This window comes from Desmodus rotundus, chromosome 11 (assembly GCF_022682495.2).
Source record: "Desmodus rotundus isolate HL8 chromosome 11, HLdesRot8A.1, whole genome shotgun sequence".
NCBI classification, from domain to species: Eukaryota; Metazoa; Chordata; class Mammalia; order Chiroptera; family Phyllostomidae; genus Desmodus; species Desmodus rotundus.
The window spans coordinates 88,632,678-88,653,512 of record NC_071397.1 but is presented as its reverse complement, the minus strand read 5'-3'; the positions used below and the strand labels follow the sequence as shown (position 1 = coordinate 88,653,512).

The 20,835-nt window shown below is 39.4% G+C and overlaps 1 protein-coding gene across 2 annotated transcripts in view; it reads left to right on the top strand.

Moving 5' to 3' along the window:
* Positions 1-3,799: 3,799 nt before the first annotated feature.
* The window catches only part of SHPRH (SNF2 histone linker PHD RING helicase), a 73,202-nt gene continuing 56,166 nt past the window's right edge, over positions 3,800-20,835 (top strand). The window contains exons 1-6 of one of the 2 annotated variants that reach the window (XM_024551945.4): positions 3,800-3,999; positions 10,855-11,634; positions 14,037-14,166; positions 16,079-16,297; positions 18,803-18,881; positions 19,739-19,889. In XM_024551945.4, coding sequence (XP_024407713.2) covers positions 10,996-11,634; positions 14,037-14,166; positions 16,079-16,297; positions 18,803-18,881; positions 19,739-19,889 — 1,218 coding nt within the window. In that variant the 5' untranslated portion in view covers positions 3,800-3,999; positions 10,855-10,995. Of the gene's footprint in view, positions 4,000-9,110; positions 9,239-10,854; positions 11,635-14,036; positions 14,167-16,078; positions 16,298-18,802; positions 18,882-19,738; positions 19,890-20,835 lie in introns of those variants that run through there. The other variant, XM_053913825.2, reaches the window with a different exon arrangement.

The window sequence follows — 20,835 nt, the reverse complement described above, 5'->3', positions numbered from 1 at the left end:
GGGAGATAGAACAAACTTTGGACTTTGAAATAAATCTGACCTGCAGATCACCAAGGAAAAATAAAAATTAAAAGGCAATAATTAAACCTATCCATGGTTAGCCTGAGGAAAAGCTGTGAATTCTAAACTTAAATATTTGTATTCAGGCCCTGGCCAGGAGGCTCAGTTGGTCGGAGGATCAGCCCTCTACACCAAAAAGCTGTGAGTTGGGGCAATTTGAACCTAGGTTGCGGTTTCGAACCCTGGTTGGGGTGTGTAGGGGAGGCAACCAATTGATGTCTCTTTCTCTCCATTCTTCTCTCTACAACCAGTGAACATATCCTTGGGTAAGGGTTTAAAGGGAAAAAAAGAAGATATATATTCAGGTTACACACCTCCTACCCTCAAAATGGCCTGCTCATGCTTTAGCAAAGCATGCCCAACCCTCTGATACCATTTCTTGTTTGTCTGACCTAGAATCACTCCCTTTAACACAGCTGATTATATCTGCCAGCACCAATTTTTGAAGACCATTTTCTTCTTCCTACTCTCTGTGAGTACTACACATATTTTAACAATGGATTCAGACACTGGGTTTCATTCTGGAATAGTAACCCTGACCCTCATATTTTCAATTTGTCAGAAGGAGGGAAAGCAGTCCCAAAACAAGTTGGGAGTGGAGCAAGCGCCAACAAAGATTCATCTTGGGAAAGCCTCAGTTATACTGAGTGGCCGTCAACTTCAACTCCAGAAAGCAGGTAAACGTAAGTAGAATACAGAATAAATTTCACAAGCAATTTTATTAATGAGATTTTTAAGGGAAAAAATAGTGCTGGGCCTGAATGATCCTTATTATTGATATACACAGCCCTGGTTCATGAAATAATTACACACCTCTTGCCTCCATTTTTCCCATACAAGCTAGGATGGTTGGTGATATGTTGTTTGTTTTTACGTGATAGAGAACATGGCTTAGTAACAAGAGGCAACAGCCTGTAAGGAGGAGTCTGTAGGACTTCTAGTTTCTCCTGTTCTCTTAGAATTAAACTGTGGCAAATCACCAAATTTCTCTGAGTCTCATATCCTTCTACAGTAAAATGAAAATTTTAAATATCTAACACTGTCACTGTAAAAATGAAAAGCAAGTGAACATTAAAGGGCTTTACAAGATATAAAGTTCTCATAAATCACCAGTTACACTGTGTCTGCCCTCAAAGGGACCTAAATGTGCATTAACTCGTCTACCTCCTCTCAACCGGTTCATCTCCTTGAAAACAATTTATAACATTCATTTCTAAAACAGATGACCTGAGTTAGGCTATGGCTAGAATAGAGCTAAAGGTCCCCCAAAGGAGCTGGAGCTATAGCCTTGGCCTAGTGAGACCACACAAAGAAGCATGTGGTCTGTTGTGAAGCTTAAAGTTTCAAGAAGAAACAGTTGAACTGAATGGTGTATGTCTAATAAATTAATGCTCACTTGTGGAATGCTTTTAGATCATTAGAATCTGCTAGGTGGATGAACTCAGTCAGTGTTGTCAGGGATAAACAGGTATTTCACAGATGGGAGCTTCTAGAGACCTAAGGTACGAAAATGAACCTTTTTCTTAAATTACTGTAACTCTGATAAATCTAATATTTTAAAATATCACTCCATAGAGAAATTTTATAGGGCTCTTTGCAAATACAGGATTAAACATACCATTGGTAATTGAAGAGAAAGAATTTTCTTTCATTGTAACCACCGAATGATACTGTACAGAATTCCACCTCTCTAGCTGAAATTACATCTCCAAATACAGCTGGACCTGTAGTTTGACATTTCACACAGGATAATAATAAGTATATCTATAGAGCTTGATTCTACCAGTCAAGGTGAACAAAGGAAATATCTTTTTTTAGATATTTCTGCCTGGCACCACCCAGACTCAGTCAAAATATTGAGTTTAAATCTCTGCTCCAATGATGAGAAATGATATAAAACTATCAAAGATAACCTTTTACAGCACAATACACATTTAAATACCAAGTTTCAAATTACACACATTTCCAAAAGAAAGTTTCCATTGAGACAGGATATGAGAAGCTAGAAAAATTTCTTGGTAAGTAGAATAGGAAAACGGAGACAGACAGCCGAACACCACCCCTGGGCAATTTACGGCCAGGTGCAGGTGGTCACCAGGGCTGAAGGCCATGCATGCCTGGGGGCAAACCTGGGCAGACAAGAACCTCACCCGCAGGCTAACCACTCTTCGCTGGAGATAACATCTAGACCTCAGTTGTATTTCTGCTCCAGGCCCAGAAAAGCAGCAAAACCAGGTGGGTTACCAGAACCAATTGCTATGACCAAGACTCCCTGCCCTGTCACTGACCCATCAATCAGTCTGTGGAGACCATGACCCTGAAAGGGCACACATGGAAAACTGATGAATGTTCTACTGAAGCCCTCCCCTGCGACCTCCACTGAGATTCTCACCCGCAAGAAAGAGATAAAAGCCTCAAGACAGAGGACCCAGCACATGGCTCTTTTTCTGGGGAGTACCAGGCCAATCCCTTCTTCCCCTACTTCTTTCTTCACAGGTACCTGTCTCCTCAACTGTAAGGCCATGGGAAGCTGGCAGCTTGTCCCAGGCTAGTCCCCTGAACCTGTCCCTAAAACTGTGTTTTCTCTTGATTTCCCAGTGAGCCAAAGCAGCCCAGCCTAGGCTCTCCTGTTGCTGCTTCTATGCTAGGACCTTCCTTGCGTCACTGTCCCCAGCTTTGATAAATGTATCCTCATTGTCACCTGGACTTGTGTTGTGAAATCTTTCCTCCCTAAAGTCAAAAACCCACACTCTACAGCTGCCCCTGGGCAGACCCACTCAGGGCCAGACCCTTGTCCAATAACACAGTGTCTTGTACTTAATAAAATCATTGGTTCTTCAATGCACAAGGACTCTGCTTGCCCACTGCTCCAGCATTAGCACTACTTTCTCAACTTGCCTCTTGAAACCTGGGATAAGGTAACTGATTTGCATCCAATTTTACAAGGTTTAGTTTATGCAAATGACCTCTTTCAGACTCCTAGAGGTTTGTGATGAAGGTTCATACAAAGTAGGATATGAAACTACTTTAGATTGTCTCTGCAACTGCAAAGAATGTTCCCCCGGACAAGAACTTCCTTTCGTGCTTCTGTGATCACACCTGCTGGCTTGCCCCTCTAAGCATAACACGGAGTCCTTATCGGGTACTCAATCACCCAGTGCCCACTGATTCCTGGGGGTTATTTTATAGGCTCTTAGCGCTGAAGCCTCTCGGAGCTTTCCAAACTTGACTAAGCGTCAGCCTATGTCAGGAGAAAGGCTACCTTTCACTGAAGAGAAGGGAAAATGACAAGATATTCGAAGGCCACCTTCAGTACATGTAGTTTTTCTCTCAACTTAAAATATTTACTCATATTTCCCTGGAAATTCTTTTAAAGTAACTTTTTGGAGGAAGATAAGCTAATTAGTATCTACTTTCTGGAAGCAATGAAAAAAAAAAGTGCGCTTGCAGAATTCTGTTCTGCCTTTTCATTTAAGCCGCAAAACACTTCGGCCGCCCGTCTCAAAACGACCTTCCTCACCGAGCGTGGCCGTATTTATATTTGTTTAGAGCCCGCCTCCTCAGCGGCTCCAGCCAATCGTATAACACCTCTTGTGGACAGAACTATCGCGAGACTCCAACTGTAACCTCTCTCAGTCTTTTAATTGTGTGGACTTGCGTAGAAGGGGCTCTTGAAGCCACTGCCGGAGTAAGGGGGCGGGGCAACTTGACGTGCTCGTTCACATTGACCCCACGCTCCAGCGCGCTCCGGGCAGCTAGGAGTTGGGGTGTCTGGCTCCCCCGGGAACTCCGACAAAAACCAGCATAAATCGCGCGTGTCCACTTCACGCGGGTGTTCGGTGGGTGGTGACTGCGTGCCTGGGACCTGCGACAACATTAGAGGGCCTTGGTGCAGAGAGGCTCAAGATGCTTGGAGAACCTCTCTAGGAAGGCGCTCAGGTGATGGAGGGTCAGGGGTCAGAGGTCGGGTTTGGAAAACGACCCTGGACAGAGAGGGAAGCCCCAAAGAGAATTCGGTTGTTCTGGATCCCTGAAAGCTAAAGGGCTAAGATGGAGCCGCAGCCCGAGTTCCCCTGGCCCATCTCAGTCCCGGACGTGCGGGCCTCTGGACCGCCACCGCTTCCCGGGAAGAGATGGGATGGTGGGAAAGGAGGCTGTACTCCATGGAGACTTGGGCGTGCAGTGTTTTGTTTGAGCGTCTGAGGGGTATTGTCGTGCCCCTCGGCCTCGTGGTAGCTTGTTTGCTCGGACTGCTGCTGGGAGCGATCGGGGCTGACAGCCCTGCTCTGACTCCTCGCACTGCCTTCGGGTCTCTGGGAAGCAAACTGAGTGGGTATCACTGTGCGCCGCAGACATGCCCCTGGAGGCTTGGAACTGGGCAGCTGCCTAAGCTGCTTGGGCGCGAGGTTGTAATGCTGTGAAAGGGGAGGCTGAGGCTTCTAAGTTAGTCTGCAAGTTCTCGGTTACGTTTGGAGTCAGATTAATTACATTCGCATTGAAAACCACCCTTGCACGTTGACTCCGCGGTACTTGGTGGGTTTTATGAACGAAGATGTATTATCTGATGATTGATGATCACTGTCAGATACGCAGTGTTATTAAATAATGACTGTTAAGCTTGGGCCTTTTTTTTCCTAAGTGACTTCACATTAGCCACGAGGTAGAAATCCTAGATGTTTGGTGTTTTCCAACTTGTATTTAAATTAACTTAAGGCTCTAACTGAACAAAATAAAACAATGTTTTAGTCATTACAGCTATTTTTAATTATTCTGTTGGGTAATAGCAAGAATGATGAAATTCCTGTGAATAAAAACGACCCATGATATTATCTGTACTGTCACCAAAAAGACTAGTTGGTTTATGATCAGGGACCACGCTGAAAACAGAACAGTAATGAGCAGTAGTGGGATAGGTGGGCCTTTACTGGGTAGCCTGTGCTTCCTGGAGCTTTGGAGGACCAGTTAGCCAATTAACTGGCAGTTGAGAATAAAATAGTTTACTTTGAAAGAAAGTTTACATATATATGTGTGTGTATCACCTTTTTGCTCAGCCTAAAAGAACTGTAATACAGATTTTTTTTTTCAACTCATAAAGAGTTTAGGCTAGGAAGATCGGGAGGAAACAATCTGCTGGTGAAAAAATTGACTTAGTAAGGCATTTTTCAAGTTTATGTGACTAACATTTTAAGGTTCAACAGATGAAAATACTCTCATCCTGCTGGAGATATAAAACAGAAAAGGATCGTGGTAGTGTTGGATTGTTGAGAGCTTTTCAGTCGTAAGTAGTGACTGGGCTTTCCTTGTATAGAGCTCACCTTGGACCTACACATGTAGCAAATGTATATTCCTGTGCCCTTAACAGCCGGAACCCAGGTCTCCCGTAGAGTTATTGGAATTCAGGATTTGTGTCATTTAATGAGACTATAATTTGGTGGGAAAAAAATACAAGTATAAGTCTAATTGATATTCGTTTGTTTTATTATCTTACTAACTTAAGATTTTGTTTATTATCCTAGCAGTTTATCTTTGTTTTCTATTAAAGATACAGGTCAGTCAGTTTAGTCTGTCTCATTCTTGGCCAGAAATAGTAAAGAATAGTTTCGCATTACCTATAGTCTTCTAGAATGTGGTTAAGAGACTCTTATCCAAAAAGAAATATGAGTAAAGTACTATTAGGTCCTTAAATAAGGGAGGGTATTCATGGAGTTCGAGATCTTTGCTTCCCCTTATTTTGTATATCATTTCCATCCTGGCACTGACTTGGAGGCACAGCGCTGAATAGGGTACCATTCCTGCGCAGCTTTCAAGTAGTTCATAGTCATGTAGTTGGGAACACCGGAGCGGCTGGGATCCAGGAGGAGAGGCGCTCAACTCAGCAGGCCTGTCATGGAGGGTTTGGGGGGAAGACTGGGTGGTAAGAGTCAGAAAAGTGTGAAAGAGCATTTCAGGCAAAAGGAATTTGCATTTAAATGCAGGACAGTAAAAGTTTGGTCCCTATAGAAAACTGCATATATTTTACATAAACACCAATATTTAAGGGGACAGAAGAAGTAGAACCTTCAAGGGGGGATTGGGAATTCATGTGGTATGAAGAAAACCAGGAGAAGGATTTGGAATGTGATCAGAGATGTACCAGTACTCAATTTATTACCTCCAGTTAACATAATGGTTATAAATAGCTTAGCCCTGGATAGATATCCATTAGGAAAAGATTCAACCAAAATGAGACTTTTTTTTTTTTAACTTATAAATGTATGCTCAGTTCTGGCTTAATTGGCTGGGGTGGTACCAGGGCATTGGGATTTTTAAAAATTTCCACAGGTGATTCTAATGTGCAGTCAAGTTGGAGACACACTGATCTATGGTCTGCCGTCCCGCCACATGGAAGTTTGGCTGTTGTAAAACGTAGTTGATAGTACTCTTAGGATGTTAGTGATAACAACTACCACTTAGTGAGTATATGCTAAATTCCTATTACCCTGATACGCTTTATTTGTAAGCACAATTCTGCTATTATCCCCGTGATATGCTTTATTTGTAAGCACAATTCTGCTATTATCCCCGTTTTACAAATGAGAAAACTGGCGCAGAGAGGTTAAGTAACTATTCCGAGGCCACACAGTAAATACCAAAGCTAGAATTAGAATCTCCTGCAAACCACATTTCTTTGCAGAGGTGAGACTGTATAGCCCGTTGCTTTTTGGGTTTTTAGAGTTAATGATTCCATAACTACCGTGTTACTTTGTGGTTGAAGTAATAGATTGTATCACTGGCCCAGTTCCCTCTCCACCCCTTATGTCACATTTACGCTCTTTGCCTTGAGCAGTTCCACCCAGTAAAAAAAGCATGTGCCTTTTCCCACCTCTGGACTGGGGTTCATCCATGTGACTTACTTTGGCCCATGGAAACTCAGTGGTTCTGCTATGACCGACCTTTGTGAAAATACATGTGCGACTGGGTCTGCAGTGTCATACCTCAGCCATCGGCAATAAGAACAAACGTGGGTTGCTTTGCCAATGCCACAAGGAGAATGAAAACTACACTAAGCTGTGCCAAACTGCTCATCCAGAAACCAACCCAGATCAGCCGACCCTCAGCTCGCCTGTGTATCTGTGGGAATAAATGATTGCTCTGTTTCCAGCATTGAGCTTCGGTGCGGTGTGTACACAGCGTACCTGTGGCTGTAGTTAACTGATAGCTGATATAGCCCACATTCTCGAAGTTCCAGCAGAATTACCAAATTCCGGTATTCTTGCCTGTGCTCTGCGGAGAACTGGACAGATGAACACTTAGGTTATGCGAGGCTTGCCATACTGTTTTGCCAAGGTAAAAGGGGAGATGGTGCTCGAAAGTAGTTAACTGAAGTCAGGGATTGATTATACTCTTATCACCTACACACTCACAAGCCAGGCACTGAGTACAGAGTGGGCTTCTCATAATTGACACAGACCAGCACTTTTCGATAGGCTTTTGGCACTTTTGAGAATGTTCTATATTTGCACTAATAAAGTAGCCTTTAGTCACACATGGCTATTGAGGGCTGAAAGTGTCGCTACTGAGACTCAGGAGCTGAGTTTATAGTATTTACTCTTATGGTTAAATAGCCACATGCTGCTAGGGCAACCTTATGGGACTGCACAGACAGAGCAACTTCCTTGGGGCTGCCAGGGAAACCGTCCTTTTAAGTCACAAGTCCACCATGTTCCCAAGTAAAGGAAGGATTCCGTCAGCAAGAGCAAGGAAGTAGGGTAGATCTTAGGTAGGTGAGTGCTGTTATCTCAGTTTCTTTTATGGTTATTGTTCTACACAGATTTTCTATTTCTTGAGCCAGCTTTATCCATTTATATTTCGTAAGTAAACTACCCCTTTTATTTAGATTTTTCTAGTTTATTAGAATAAAGCTGTTCTTAATATTCTCATAATTTTTTAATCCCTCATGCATTTTTTTTTTGCTTTTTAAAGTCAGCTTTATTAAGGTGTAATTTACATACAATAAAATTCATCAATTTTAGGTATACAGTTTCATGAGTTTTGACAAACACATTAGATCATTTCTGTCACCCCAAAGTTTTCTGCTTCTTGCCTGTTAATCACCTCTTCCTACTTCCTGGCTGCAAGTAACCTCTAATCAGCTTTTTTTATCACTTGGTTTTTGCTTTTCTAGAATTAGTAGAATCATACAGTATGTAGTCCTTCACATCTAGCTTCCTTCACTTAGCATGATGTGTTAAAAATCCATCCATGTTGTTGCATGTTGTATCAGCAGTTTATCACAGTAGTTTTCCATTGTTTATCCAGTCACCGGGTGATGGACGTTTGGAGTTTTCCAATGTGGGGCTTTCAGTAATGAGACTGCTGTTAACATTCAAGTTTGGGTCTTACTGGTGAATCTGTGTTTTTATTTCTCTTCAGCAAATACCTAGGAATAGGATTACCAGTCTGTGCAGGAAGTGTATGTTTAATTTTATAACAAATTGACAAACTTTTCCTGTTGGGATATATGAGAGTTCGATTCTGGTTGTTCTACACCCTCAGTCTTTTATTTTGACTATCCTAGTGGATGTGTAATTTCTCGAGTAATTTGTGGGTTTAATTTGCATTGCTTAATGACTAATGATGGTCCAGATATTTTTATATGCTTTCCTGCTACTTGCACATCATCTTTGTTGATGTGTTAAATTTTTTGTCCATTTTTTATAAGGTTATTTGTCTTACTGCTGATTTGCCAGAGTTCTTTATATATTCATCATACAAATCATTCCTAAGATAACAGTGTGTTACCTCCCTAAGGATGTGATATGGTGATTTTATGAATTATAAAGTCCTGTTTAGGTTTCTTCATCTGTTTCCTTGAGCGAAAGTTTGTTGATTTATTTTCCTGTTGAAGATCGTTTAATGTTTGATTGTTCATTATGAGCTCATCTTTGCAGTTTCAGATTCCCTGCCTTGTTTTCATTGTTTCGGCTTGTACAGTTTGCTTAAGGGGATGGTCAGAAGGGAATTGTTTTCTATTCTTTTCAGAGATAATGTGGAAAAGCTCTCTTCTAGGCAGAGTCCACTGTCACAAGCTTTTTCTTCTATACTCAGTAACAATGGGTATCTTTCTAGTTTAGGCATTGGCCTCCCAGAAAACAGATACCTGCACCACACCGCCTTGCCTTTGTGAGATAGAGGGCAGGTAAGGACCTGCCAGTTCCCACTCTGTTGCTCCATTATTAACTGTGTTAGCCCTGGGCCCACTTTGGGTTTAGTACCAGATCTGCCACCATAGCATGTGGAAGCCCTCTTGGTGATGCTCCCTCTTTGGTGCTAATTTACACCACCACTTAGCTTTTCAGTCTGATGCCCCGTGCATTGTTCTTAATGATTGCTCTAAGTTTCTGATCAACTGGGACTTTCCCTGGTGGTTTGTTGTTGTTCTTGCTTATTGTTGTTGTAGTTTTAAATGGGGCTGCGTATTTCCGTATTGTTTCTTTAAAACATGTTTCTCATTCTCTCCTAGATTTGGAATGGAGTAGTTAGGGTTGGGGGCTTGGTGGAGGTAGAGGGGTGTGGACTGCACTGTGTGCTCAGATTGAAGAAACCAGAGCACAGTCGATTGTCTGTTCTGAATTAAAACCCCTGAGTCTTCTCCTGAAATACAGCACAGTGTTGAATATATAATGTGGGCTCTGCAAATACCTGATTGGATTTTATCGAAAAATGGAATTGTCAGAAACCTTTCTAAAACTGCCCTTGAAGCCAGTTTTTAATCATTTATACATCTTTTTTTTTCCAGCTACGTGGCTGGAATAGGTTGAAATAGGTACCAACCATCATTACAACTTTATGATTTAATCTCTGAGTTGTTCTGTGTTTTATGTAGGTATTGGCTATTATTTTGGAAAAAGTGCACTTTTGGGGCCTACCTCACATAGGCTGCTTTCAGACCATTTTTCTCTTTTGAGCTAGCAAAGCTTTCTTTTCCTTTTTTCCATACATTCTCAGTGTCACTTATTTTGTCTGCTCATTCCCCCTGGTTGCTGTCACGGCCTTGTGCCTTGCCCTGGTATCCCTCATCCCTTTTTTCTGCTAATCCACAAAAAGACATATATGTCTATATTTTTGTCTTCATCTTTTGAAAGAAAGGGTATATTTTTAGGGACTTTTCAGATACATTAGGATCAAGTGAAGTTTTGTCAACCGTTTGGGATTTTAACACAAAAACAAATTTGAAATACTGTAGTAATGATAAGAGTTTCTGTGTTACTAGGGGAGTGGGAGGGGGAGAGGGGGGAAAGGTACAGAGAATAAGTAGCATAAATGGTAGGTAGAAAATAGACAGGGGGAGGGTAAGAATAGTATAGGAAATGTAGAAGCCAAAGAACTTATATACATGACCCATGGACATGAACTATAGGGGGGAATGTGGGAGGGAGGGGGTGGGCAGGATGGAGTGGAGTGAGGGGGGGGGGAATGGGACAACTGTAATAGCATAATCAATAAATATATTTAAAAAAAATAAAAAATAAAAAAAATAAAATGAAAGAAAAAAAGAGTTTATGTGTTACTAAAATTCTTTAAATATGCATTTCTAGAATATTTGAGATTTACTTTACTGTCATGCTGCTCATCAAATGTATTTTTAGGATGTATTATTTTATGTAACAAATTGCTATTATTAAATTTATACATTAATGACCAGTAAGGCCATCAGAATTCATATACTACATGAGATTATGTATCGTCAGTGTGTTCCTTAGCTGTGTTTGACTTATTTTAAAATATTATCCATTGCTTTTTGTATCTCTGCAGATTTCATGTAATGTGTATGGACTATTGGTTTGTGCTGAATTTCTCATCTGGGAGCACTTTCACACTAAACTCCTCTCTCGGAAGGCCTACTGTTGCATTGGTCTTCTAGAGTTCACATTTACCAGCCAAGACAACGTGAAGATGAGCAGCCGACGGAAACGTGCTCCTCCGGTGAGAGTAGATGAGGAAAAGCAGCAGCAGCTTTGCTGGAACATGCACGAGGACAGAAGAAACGAGCCTCTCATCTTCACTGACGATGAACAGCCCGACGCAGGTCCAGATCCCTCCTCTGCTCAGTGCATCATCCTGGATGATGGTCCAACAGAAGAAGTGGCTCACAGAGACAAAAGGAGGTGTTCAGAGACAGAGAACATCTCAAAATCAATCGATAGACAAGAGACTGCTGACAGTTTTTCTCCTTCATCTGCAAAGCTGAATATCGTGATTTTCCCCTGTCACTTTGATAATTCTTGGAAAGCATTTCTAGGAGAGTTCGCTCTTCGGCTTCTTTCTGAACAGAGTTTAGCTGAAAATTTTTCCAAAAGGAGTTTTACACTGATGAGTTCCGAGTCCAGCAGTCAGTTCCTGATGTATGTTCATCCAGAAGGCATCGATGTAGAGAAACAAGGAAAAGGACTCAAGGAGCCAGTCAGTCTTTGCCACAAGGGTATCCGAGTGGAATCATCCTTCAGTGGTGAAATGTTAGAGGATTTGGGGTGGCTGCAAAAGAAGAGAAGAATAAAACTTTACCAGAAACCAGAAGGAAATGACATTATTAAGGTACTCAATTTTTGTGGTGTCTTTTCAGGGTCTTCATGCACTGTTTTCTGAAGTCACTTTAGAAGGAAGATTTGAAAAGGCAGCAATAAACCTATCATTAAGTCTCAAAGTACACTTTTATATCTATATTATAGCCTAATTATTTTCAGGCTGTCTTTTTTTTTTTTCTTTTAAGATTTTATTTATTTATTTTTAGAGAGGGGAAGGGAAGGAGAGAGGGAGAGAAACATCAGTGTGTGGTTGCCTCTCACATGCCCCCTACTGGGGACCTGGCCCACAACCTAGGCATGTGCCCTGACTGGGAATCAAACAGGCGGCCCCTTGGTTCTCAAGCCTGCACTCAATCCACTGAGCTACACCAGCCAGGGCTCCAGCTCTACTCTTAATGACTTTTGTGTGGTTCCTCATTATGTCTTTGTCTTCCTGTAGAAATCCTTTAACCATTTCCCTGCTTGCCTTTTCCACTCTATTTATCTCTGGAATAGTGTAATACCAAATGCAAGTGGAATTCTATTCTTTACTACTTATAAAATTAAGTATAATCTGGCATGTAAGCCCTTCCTTTGATAAACTCTCATCTTCTTCTCCAGCCTCATCTTTTATCACTCTGCTCTTTAGTGTGTCCCAGAAGTTCTGACTTGCTTTGTTCCCTGCCGTCTTTCTGCATCTTTGCTTTTGCTTTCGCTGTTCCCTCTGTCCAGGTTGTCCCCTTCCTCTTCTTTGATAGTTCCTAGTTACTACTTAATATTCAGCCTAGAGTTTACTTCATCTAGGTAGAACTTCTCTTAAACTCCATGGATGGTGTTAGTGTGCTCTTTCCCTTCGTGCCTGATGCGTATGTTTAATGTGGCTTTGGTCTCTTACAGCAAAATTACATTTTAGACCTTTCTTATTCATTGGACTCTGAAGTCTTTTCACAGCCTAGTAAAATGCCTGATACTGAAGAGATTTTCAGTAAATGAGTGAATACATTTATTATTCATTTCAGGCTCTGCTAGTCACTAGATAAGTCGCACTGTGAATCATTTAGATGCTCTAATTGTAGCCTCTTTCTGTATGAAATATAAAAAATACCCCCCCCTTTTTTTTTTTACCTCATACCATTGTGTTGAGAATCAGGTAAGATAATGTAAGTAATTATACTTTGTAAACTGTGAAGCAGGTCAATATTCCTTCATGCTTAAACTTGAAATTCTAATATGTTGAATTCACCTTTGTTCAATGAAAACTGTGTCTTAGGCATTTCTCACATTGAAAAGCAATTACATTGTAGCCCTATTTTAGTTTCAGAATTGACAGTAAGAAAGGAGAAAACTCAGAAGCATTAAAATATAATTAATTCTTCCCTAGACAATGAAAGTCTGCAGCCTAGCGTTCTCTCCCCTTGTAGATTGTGAGTGTCCAAATTGTGGCCCAGCGATAACAAGTAAGAATTCGTGGATTTGCCTCTGTGTTCTGTCCATCTCCTTCACCGTCAAGTTTTGATCTATTCTTTGTTCCTCGATCTTGATTTTTTATAACTATTTAAACATTTATTGCTACTATAGTAAGCCATCTCTAAGCGAACACAAGCCAGAGTAAAAATGTTAATGAAGTATAATCTTTGCCACACATTCCTACATAATGTTGGATTGGATTCTTGTTCTTTAGTGAAGAATATGAGAATCTCAATGAGTAGGGAATCAGGCCCAGGAAAATAGGGGGAAATGTGGGAAACTTCACTTAACTGGGTATCTACAATTAGGAAGTTTTTAAATTATATCAGCTAGGCTACGTCATAGAGGCTTCTATCCATGTTGCAAATGAGAACATTTAGATCCAAAACCAATGTATTATTTTGCTGTTGAGTTAGCTCCTAAATGCCAATGTCATTTGTCAAATTCAAGTATTTTGACTATAAACTTTCATCCTGCATTCCTTCACCGGAATCAAGACATAAAACATTAATCAGGTTCAGTTTTCCCATACATTTAATGTTTGATCTAGTAACAGGGATTCCAAAATCTAACTCCCGTCCTGTGTGTCCGAATCATCTGGGAGAATCTGCCTTCTTAGCCAGTCTCACTGATTCTGCTGATGCTCATCAAGTTCGGAAGTCACTGACTTGGTGGGCAGAGTTGGTCTTCTCATCACATGCCCCAGGTTTGGTTCCAGTTAAGTATTTTTTTTTTCTAGCAAATTGAATGGTGCATTGCACATAGTAGGCGCTGCATTTGTGGAATGAGTTTGTTACTGAAAGTGAAAGTAGGTGAGGGAGATTTAGTAAGCATATATTTGGTGGTCGTGGGGCAAATATTGTGGCTGTTTTTAAAACGCTGATGGTAAAAATTGTTTTTCTTATATCCTCATAAAGAGTGGCTTAGTACAATTAAAATGTTTTTATGTTGATCAATTCTCTGTAGGTTGGAATTTATCTTTTGGAAGATGGCCTAGCGAAACTAGACTTTTTGAGTGATGCAAGTTCAAGAATGAAAAAATTCAATCAACTCATGAAGAGAGTGATGGAAAAGTTATATAATTTTATTATTCCAGGTAATTTTTAAAATAAACTTAAACGTTGCTGTTACTTAAGTGTTGTGGGTTCCCCCCCAACTCTAAAACAGCTAATAAAACCATAGTAAGAATTTAAAAACCTCCATAAAAATCTCTGTGTGACAAAATTATACTTTTTTGAAATGACTCCTCTAATATAATTTGTGATTTTACTTGCTTAATACTGTGCTTAGCTTATAGTAAATAGTCAAGAGATGTTTGCCGAGTTGATAGGCAGAGTCTAAAGGGATCTGAGCTGATTGGAATTTTTTCACTATTCCTGTGCTTTTGTGTTGCTGTGGCCAGAGATTTTTGGCTGGCCTTTCTTCCACTTCTCCACAGTCTGACAAATAGTCTCAAGAGTCTGCTTCCCAAAAGACCAGTTAATTTTGCTACCGTTTCTTGGCGAGGTGTTGCATCCTGGGTCAGGACTACAGCTTCAGAGTTGTCTGCCGTCGGTTCCCAAGGGAGAGTGCGGATGGTGTGGTGCAGCCCGTCAGCACTAGGGGGAAACGGCCGGTTCTCCAAGCTCTGCCCGCGGTGGGACAGTGTTGTTTCGGAAGCAAATCTTCATACTGAAATATTCGGAAAATAAGTCTCTAGCTTGGTTGTTGAGTTGCTTCGGCAGGACATGCTTTGTAAAGCTCCACAATGCTAATAAAGGGAAATCATTTTGCATATTAAAAACTTAAAAGGAAAAATCTCTGGTTTCAGAATTGGAAGGAATGATTTAAATACATCTAGACTTCCAAAAGTTAAGAAATTCATTATTTCATTTTTTAAAACTAATACAATATGAACTTTTCAAAGGAAAACTTCAAAGGATTTCAAAGGAAAACTTCAATTTAGTTCCATACTAGATTATACGACTATAGTATAACAGTCTGAAATAGCCGAGCATGTAACTAAATATTAATTAATGTTTAGCAAATACAATAAAAAATTATATATTTTAAAGTTTTAAAACCTTACATGACATATTTTTTATTGAGAAAAGTAAATTATGTGTTTTGTGGCACACTCTCTTCATTGTAGCGGATATAACGTTATGTCTTGTAACAGTTTATAGGCCTTTAGAAACAATTCAAAAATAAATCATTAGCTAATGCGGGCTTGTTAACTTGTTCAAGATCTTGAATTGTTTTTCATGTTATAGAAGGACACAAATCTTGCCCATGGCAGTTGTGCCCAACAAATGAACAAGATATTCTTACAAACTTGTGTTACCAGTTTACACATTTATCTCCTAACTGGCTACAGCTGATCCCAAAGCCTTTTTTTAGCATCAGATATACAGTGGGAGCCCTTACCTTGTTAGATATAGAGAAATTATGTCAGTGTATGGATATTTTTATATGAAGATATAAAAGTGGAATAAATGATCCTTTTATAAACTGCAGTAGATATTTACATTTAGTTCCTCAAATGTTTATTAAATATCTACCATGGGCAAAGCATGTTCCCGCTCTAAGGAGCTATACAAACAAAGGACAGCCTTTGCCCTCCAAGGACATCACAGTTCAGTGTAGAAGGGACAACGCACAGAGGTGACTGCACTTTCAGGCAGAACACAGTGCAGTGCTGTATCCAAAGTATAAAGATACCAAGTGAACACAGAGGAGAACATTAATTCTAACCAATGGGGGGAGATGCCATAGAAAAAGTGGCAGTTGAACGATGGATGGGTAGATTTTTGGTTTGCAAGCTGACACCCAATCCACTGAGCCACACCAGTTGGGGTCAGATGGGTAGATTTTTGATCAGTGAATTAAGGGTAGGGTCCTCCAGTCACAAAAAACTGATTAACTCCCCAGAGTTGAGAGAGTGCGTGGTATATTTTTGAAATAAGAATTCTTTGTAGTTACAATCAGTGGATCAGGTTGTTCTGAGTGCCTTGTTGTTGGATATACAGATGTGCTGGAAGAGGATGAGGAAGAGTCCGATAGCGAGCCAGAGGGACAGGACATTGACGGGCTCTATCACTTTGTGAAGCAAACACATCAGCAAGAAACACAGTCCATCCAAGTGGATGTCCAGCACCCTGCACTGATTCCGGTGTTGAGACCGTACCAGAGGGAGGCTGTCAACTGGATGCTGCAGCAAGAGCATTTCCGAAGCGCTCCCGCCAGTGGCAAGTATAAGATGTATAAGATGTTTGGAGAAAGGCGTATTGATCAGAGGGATTATGTGGGAGATAGTTAGGCAGGGGAGGGGGAGTTGATCACTGAAAAATTCATATTTAAACGATAGGGTAAAATGGGTGTTACTGTGAACAGAATGATTTTCTGAGCTATCCCTCAAGTTGAAGTCTAAAGAAATTTATCTGTGAGTCCTCTTATCCTTAAATGTTCGAGCTGGTTTCTCCAGGCAAAATAAAGACCTCCTTGATGGGAATTTTTAAAAACATAGCAATTTTTTACACGTCTTTACAACTAAGAACTGCTTTTAGAACTGGATCAGATGGGAATCTTGCTAATCATCTGAAAGAGGCTTCACAATTTGATGCTGAATATTAGTGACAGCAAATTTACAAAAGAGGGAGACGTGGGACTAATCTCATTTTCCTAGGTGTGCATTTACTTTATTTACTACACAAAGTGAACAACAAAATAAAACATTACTTCATTGTCACCCAAAGGGATGGGCGTAATGTGAGGTCTTTACATGACTATTTCTCAGTCTTCCTCTACAGATTTATTTTAGTTAACGATGAACAGCTCTTGTTTATACCATGAGTTTACGCTTACAATTTTTTTATCCAACAAACTTCATTTGTTTAAACTTCATGGCCAATGTCATTTCTTCCCATTTCTCTTCCTCCCATACTTTAAGTTATTTTGAAGTATTAATGATCGTATCATTTCATCTGTTAATATTTCAGTTTATTTCAGTAAAAGATAAGGGTTCTTTTAAACACATAAAATACATGTATAATGATGAGTTTTAAAACCCAGTAATTCCTAAATAACCCCAACTCTCTCTTCTCCCTTCCCATCCTTTCATGCCCCCCTTTCTCTCCTTCTTACAGTTTGTTCAGCTCTGAACCCAAATAACATGTGTACATTGGAATTAATTGCTGCCTCACAAGTTTCTTTTAATACCTAGATTTTATCTCCTCTCCCTCATTCTATTTTTTTTTTCATATAACTTGGTGTTGAAGAAATTGTTAGCTCTATAGAGTTTCCCACAGACTGGATTATTTTTTTTCTCCAAAATAAAATCATTTTTCATTAATTTTATTAAGGTATAACTTACATAAAAAATATACAGATCTTAAAGGCATAGTTTGATAAGTTTTGACAAATCGATGCATCTCTGTAACCATCAATCCAGTTAAGACATAGAACTGGACTTTGCCAACAGTAGCCACCAGCCACACATGCCTGTGGAGACTTGGTAGGTGGTCATCTGAATTATGTGCTCTAAGTTTAAAAGGCACCAGATTTCAAGCAGTGCAAAAAAGTGTGAAATATCTCCTTAATAATTTTTATATTGATTACATTTGAAATACTATTTTGGTCCTATTGGGCTAAGTAAAGCAGACTGTTAAAATTGGTCACCTGTTTCTTTTTCTATTTATGTCATACAGTGCTGACATAAAATATTTCTAACACCCTAGAAAGTTCCCTCATGGCCCAGTCAGGTCTCATACTTCACCCCCTTCAGGAGACCACCTCTGTCACCATGGAGTAGTTTGCCTGCTTTTGAAACAATAAAAGGAACCCCTGGGGTGGAGGGGGAGTTGACATCCTTCAACATAATGTTTTTGAGATTCGCCCATGCTCCATGTATAAGTAATTCATTCTTTTTTGTCCACCGACTGGATTTCGTGGATTAAATCTCATGTGCTATTTAGTAGTTCTGTTCCCTATGGTTCCCATAAATTGAAGCTTTTATCTTTTAATTGTTCCAGTTTTTAAACCCTGTGTATCTATATTCCTATTTCCTCTATTAATCCCTAATGAAGGCAACAAAATTACTTGTGTTTCACTGGTTGGTGGAGACATACTTCCTATTTGGCATTTGGTTTAAACAACTTAAAATATTAAAGGAAAGGATAGTGGAAAATTCTGGTTGAAACCAGTATTACAGTTTTAGATGTTTTTTCTTAGTTAAGTAAGCCTTTCCTCTCACCCTTAGGCCCATATAAAAGGCGAGATCTGATTTGGATTAATGGATTGTCCTAGTAGCATCTGTCTGTTGAGTTAAAGACTTTAGGCCACTTTTTGAAGGATTTATAAAAGATACACTGCTTTTCTTTATTGGGTAGGAGTTGATTACATGTACTAGGTCTCTTTTACTGTTAATCCTCTGTTATTTGCTATTCTTTGTTTTTTCTGTCTTACCACTTGCTTATATTGAAAATATTTGTGCCCAAAGCAAAGGAAGCTAAAGAATATCTGAAGAAAGACTAAAGGGGATCCTACCTAGTCTTTTTCCCATGTGTATGTGGCTTACCAGACTAGACTGTCTATTAACTTATTTTTACTTTAATATCATGGATCTAGCAGAAAAGAAAAAAAAAACAAAACTTGTTTTATGGTTTTATATATATATATATATATACTTATATATATGTGTGTGTGTGTGTGTAATTTTTTTTTTTTTTTTTTTTTTTTTTTTTTTTTTTTTTTAGAAAATGGCCTGCACTTCCTATGGCGAGAGATCATTACATCTGAGGGTTTGAAACTCTACTACAATCCATACACAGGCTGGTAAGGCAAAACTTTATGTGCTTGGTAAAAAAAAATTATGGCCCTGGCTGGTGTGGCTCAGTGGATTGAGAACCAGCCTGTAAACCAGAGTCACCGGTTCAATTCCCAGTCAGGCAGGGCACATGCCTAGGTTGCGGGCCAGGTCCCCAGTGGGGGGCACATGAGAGGCAACCACACATTGATATTTCTCTCCCTTTCTACCCCTCTCTCTAATAAATGAATGAATGAATATTATGAAAATCTAGATGAGTTTGGTCATGTATGTCTCTAGCCTTGGCAGTATCTCAAGAAGGAATACTAAGTTAAAATCTTACTAGACATTTTTATAGATGGAATAGCTATAGAGTTAATAACACTTGTCATTTTTTAGTAAATGAATGTAATACAAGAGACTTAAGGAGCTTAGTTATTGATACATAAATAGATTATAATTCTAAGTAAAAAGTCATCTTATTAGGGATCAGTTTTTATATTTTTCATTAAATTTTTCAGTGCCTATTATAAAAGAGTTTTAGGAATCACTAAACATGATTAGTGAATCAGTAGTTAATGCCGGTCTTATTTTTTTTTCCCCAAATTCATAAAGGTCATAGAAAGAAGGCAGGCATGCTACCTTCTACTTTAGAAGAGGAAAATGATGGCTATTTACCAATACCCCTCTTGTTTCTGCGGACTTAGTTAACTGCTCAGACAGTTTTTTTGATTATCACAGTTCTTATATTCATGAAATAGGGATTTGAATTGCTTCACCCTAAAATGTAGTTTAAAAAAAAGTTATGCATTTTAGCCTGTTCTCTTTAAGAACAGTATTTTTATTTGTCATCCTGTGATGTGTTTTTCTTGTTTTCTTCTGTTAGCATTATCCGTGAGTACCCAAGTGCTGGGCCACAGTTGTTTGGGGGAATCTTAGCAGATGAGATGGGTCTTGGAAAGACAGTGGAGGTTTTGGCGCTGATTCTGACACATACTCGACAAGATGTCAAACAAGATGCTCTGACTGTGCCTGAGGTAGGACTGCTGTAGGGCTTGGGAAAGATGGGGACTTACGTTCTCATGAATCATCATATGTTGAACGTTCGCTTGGCACTTAAGTCAACACGTACAATTTATGCTGCAACTAGGGACATATTAGTTGTTAGTTAACTTCAAGTGGGCACAGAGAATGGGATGTTTGTGACCTGGCAGGGTTTTTCTAAGTGATGTTGGCCAACTGGGAAGGGGGATGTTCTGTCACTTAACAAGCTTTGTTTTAGTTGCCACGGAAACTCCCTTAGGAAAATGCTGTTAATTATTCTTTCGCTACCACAAGTCTCCATATTGCCACTAAATACTTTTGAGAACTGTTTTTTAAAATTTGTACAAATCTCAGATATGTAAATCAAGAATATAATAATTAGAACTGTTTACAGGATGTATAGCTAGTAATTAGAGTGCTAGATGAAATAAACTCTTTTAAGTCCTTGTTCCAAAATACATACGTGTGTCAAAGTGTAAATTTTTGAGTTTTAAAAAAATTCCACTGAGGAAATAGAGTTCGTATTTTTCCATAATGAAATCTAAACTAAAATTAAATATCCTGAAATTAGGCTGTTAATTAAGGGTACAACTGTAATTACCTGTAAGGCTCACCATGCCCTCAACCTTAGTGATTGTATTATCTTTTGATGGGGTCAAGTTTGGGAAGTTAGCCTTTCCAATTTGAGAAGATAATAGAAAATGTCTATTTTCTTTGTACAAAAATGAGTTGGAGTATACAGTTGTAACTATCAGTGACTTGTTTCTGGCATTTTCTTCTATTCTAAGTTATTTTTAGCATTATTATAAATTCAGTGGGCTAATTCTTTATTTAAATAAGCCTTAAAAACTTAATTGCTGAAGTCCACACTTAACATTTAGATAACTTAAGATAATATGAACAGTTTAAAAAAGTGATAGCTAGCTATAAGCCCTGAAA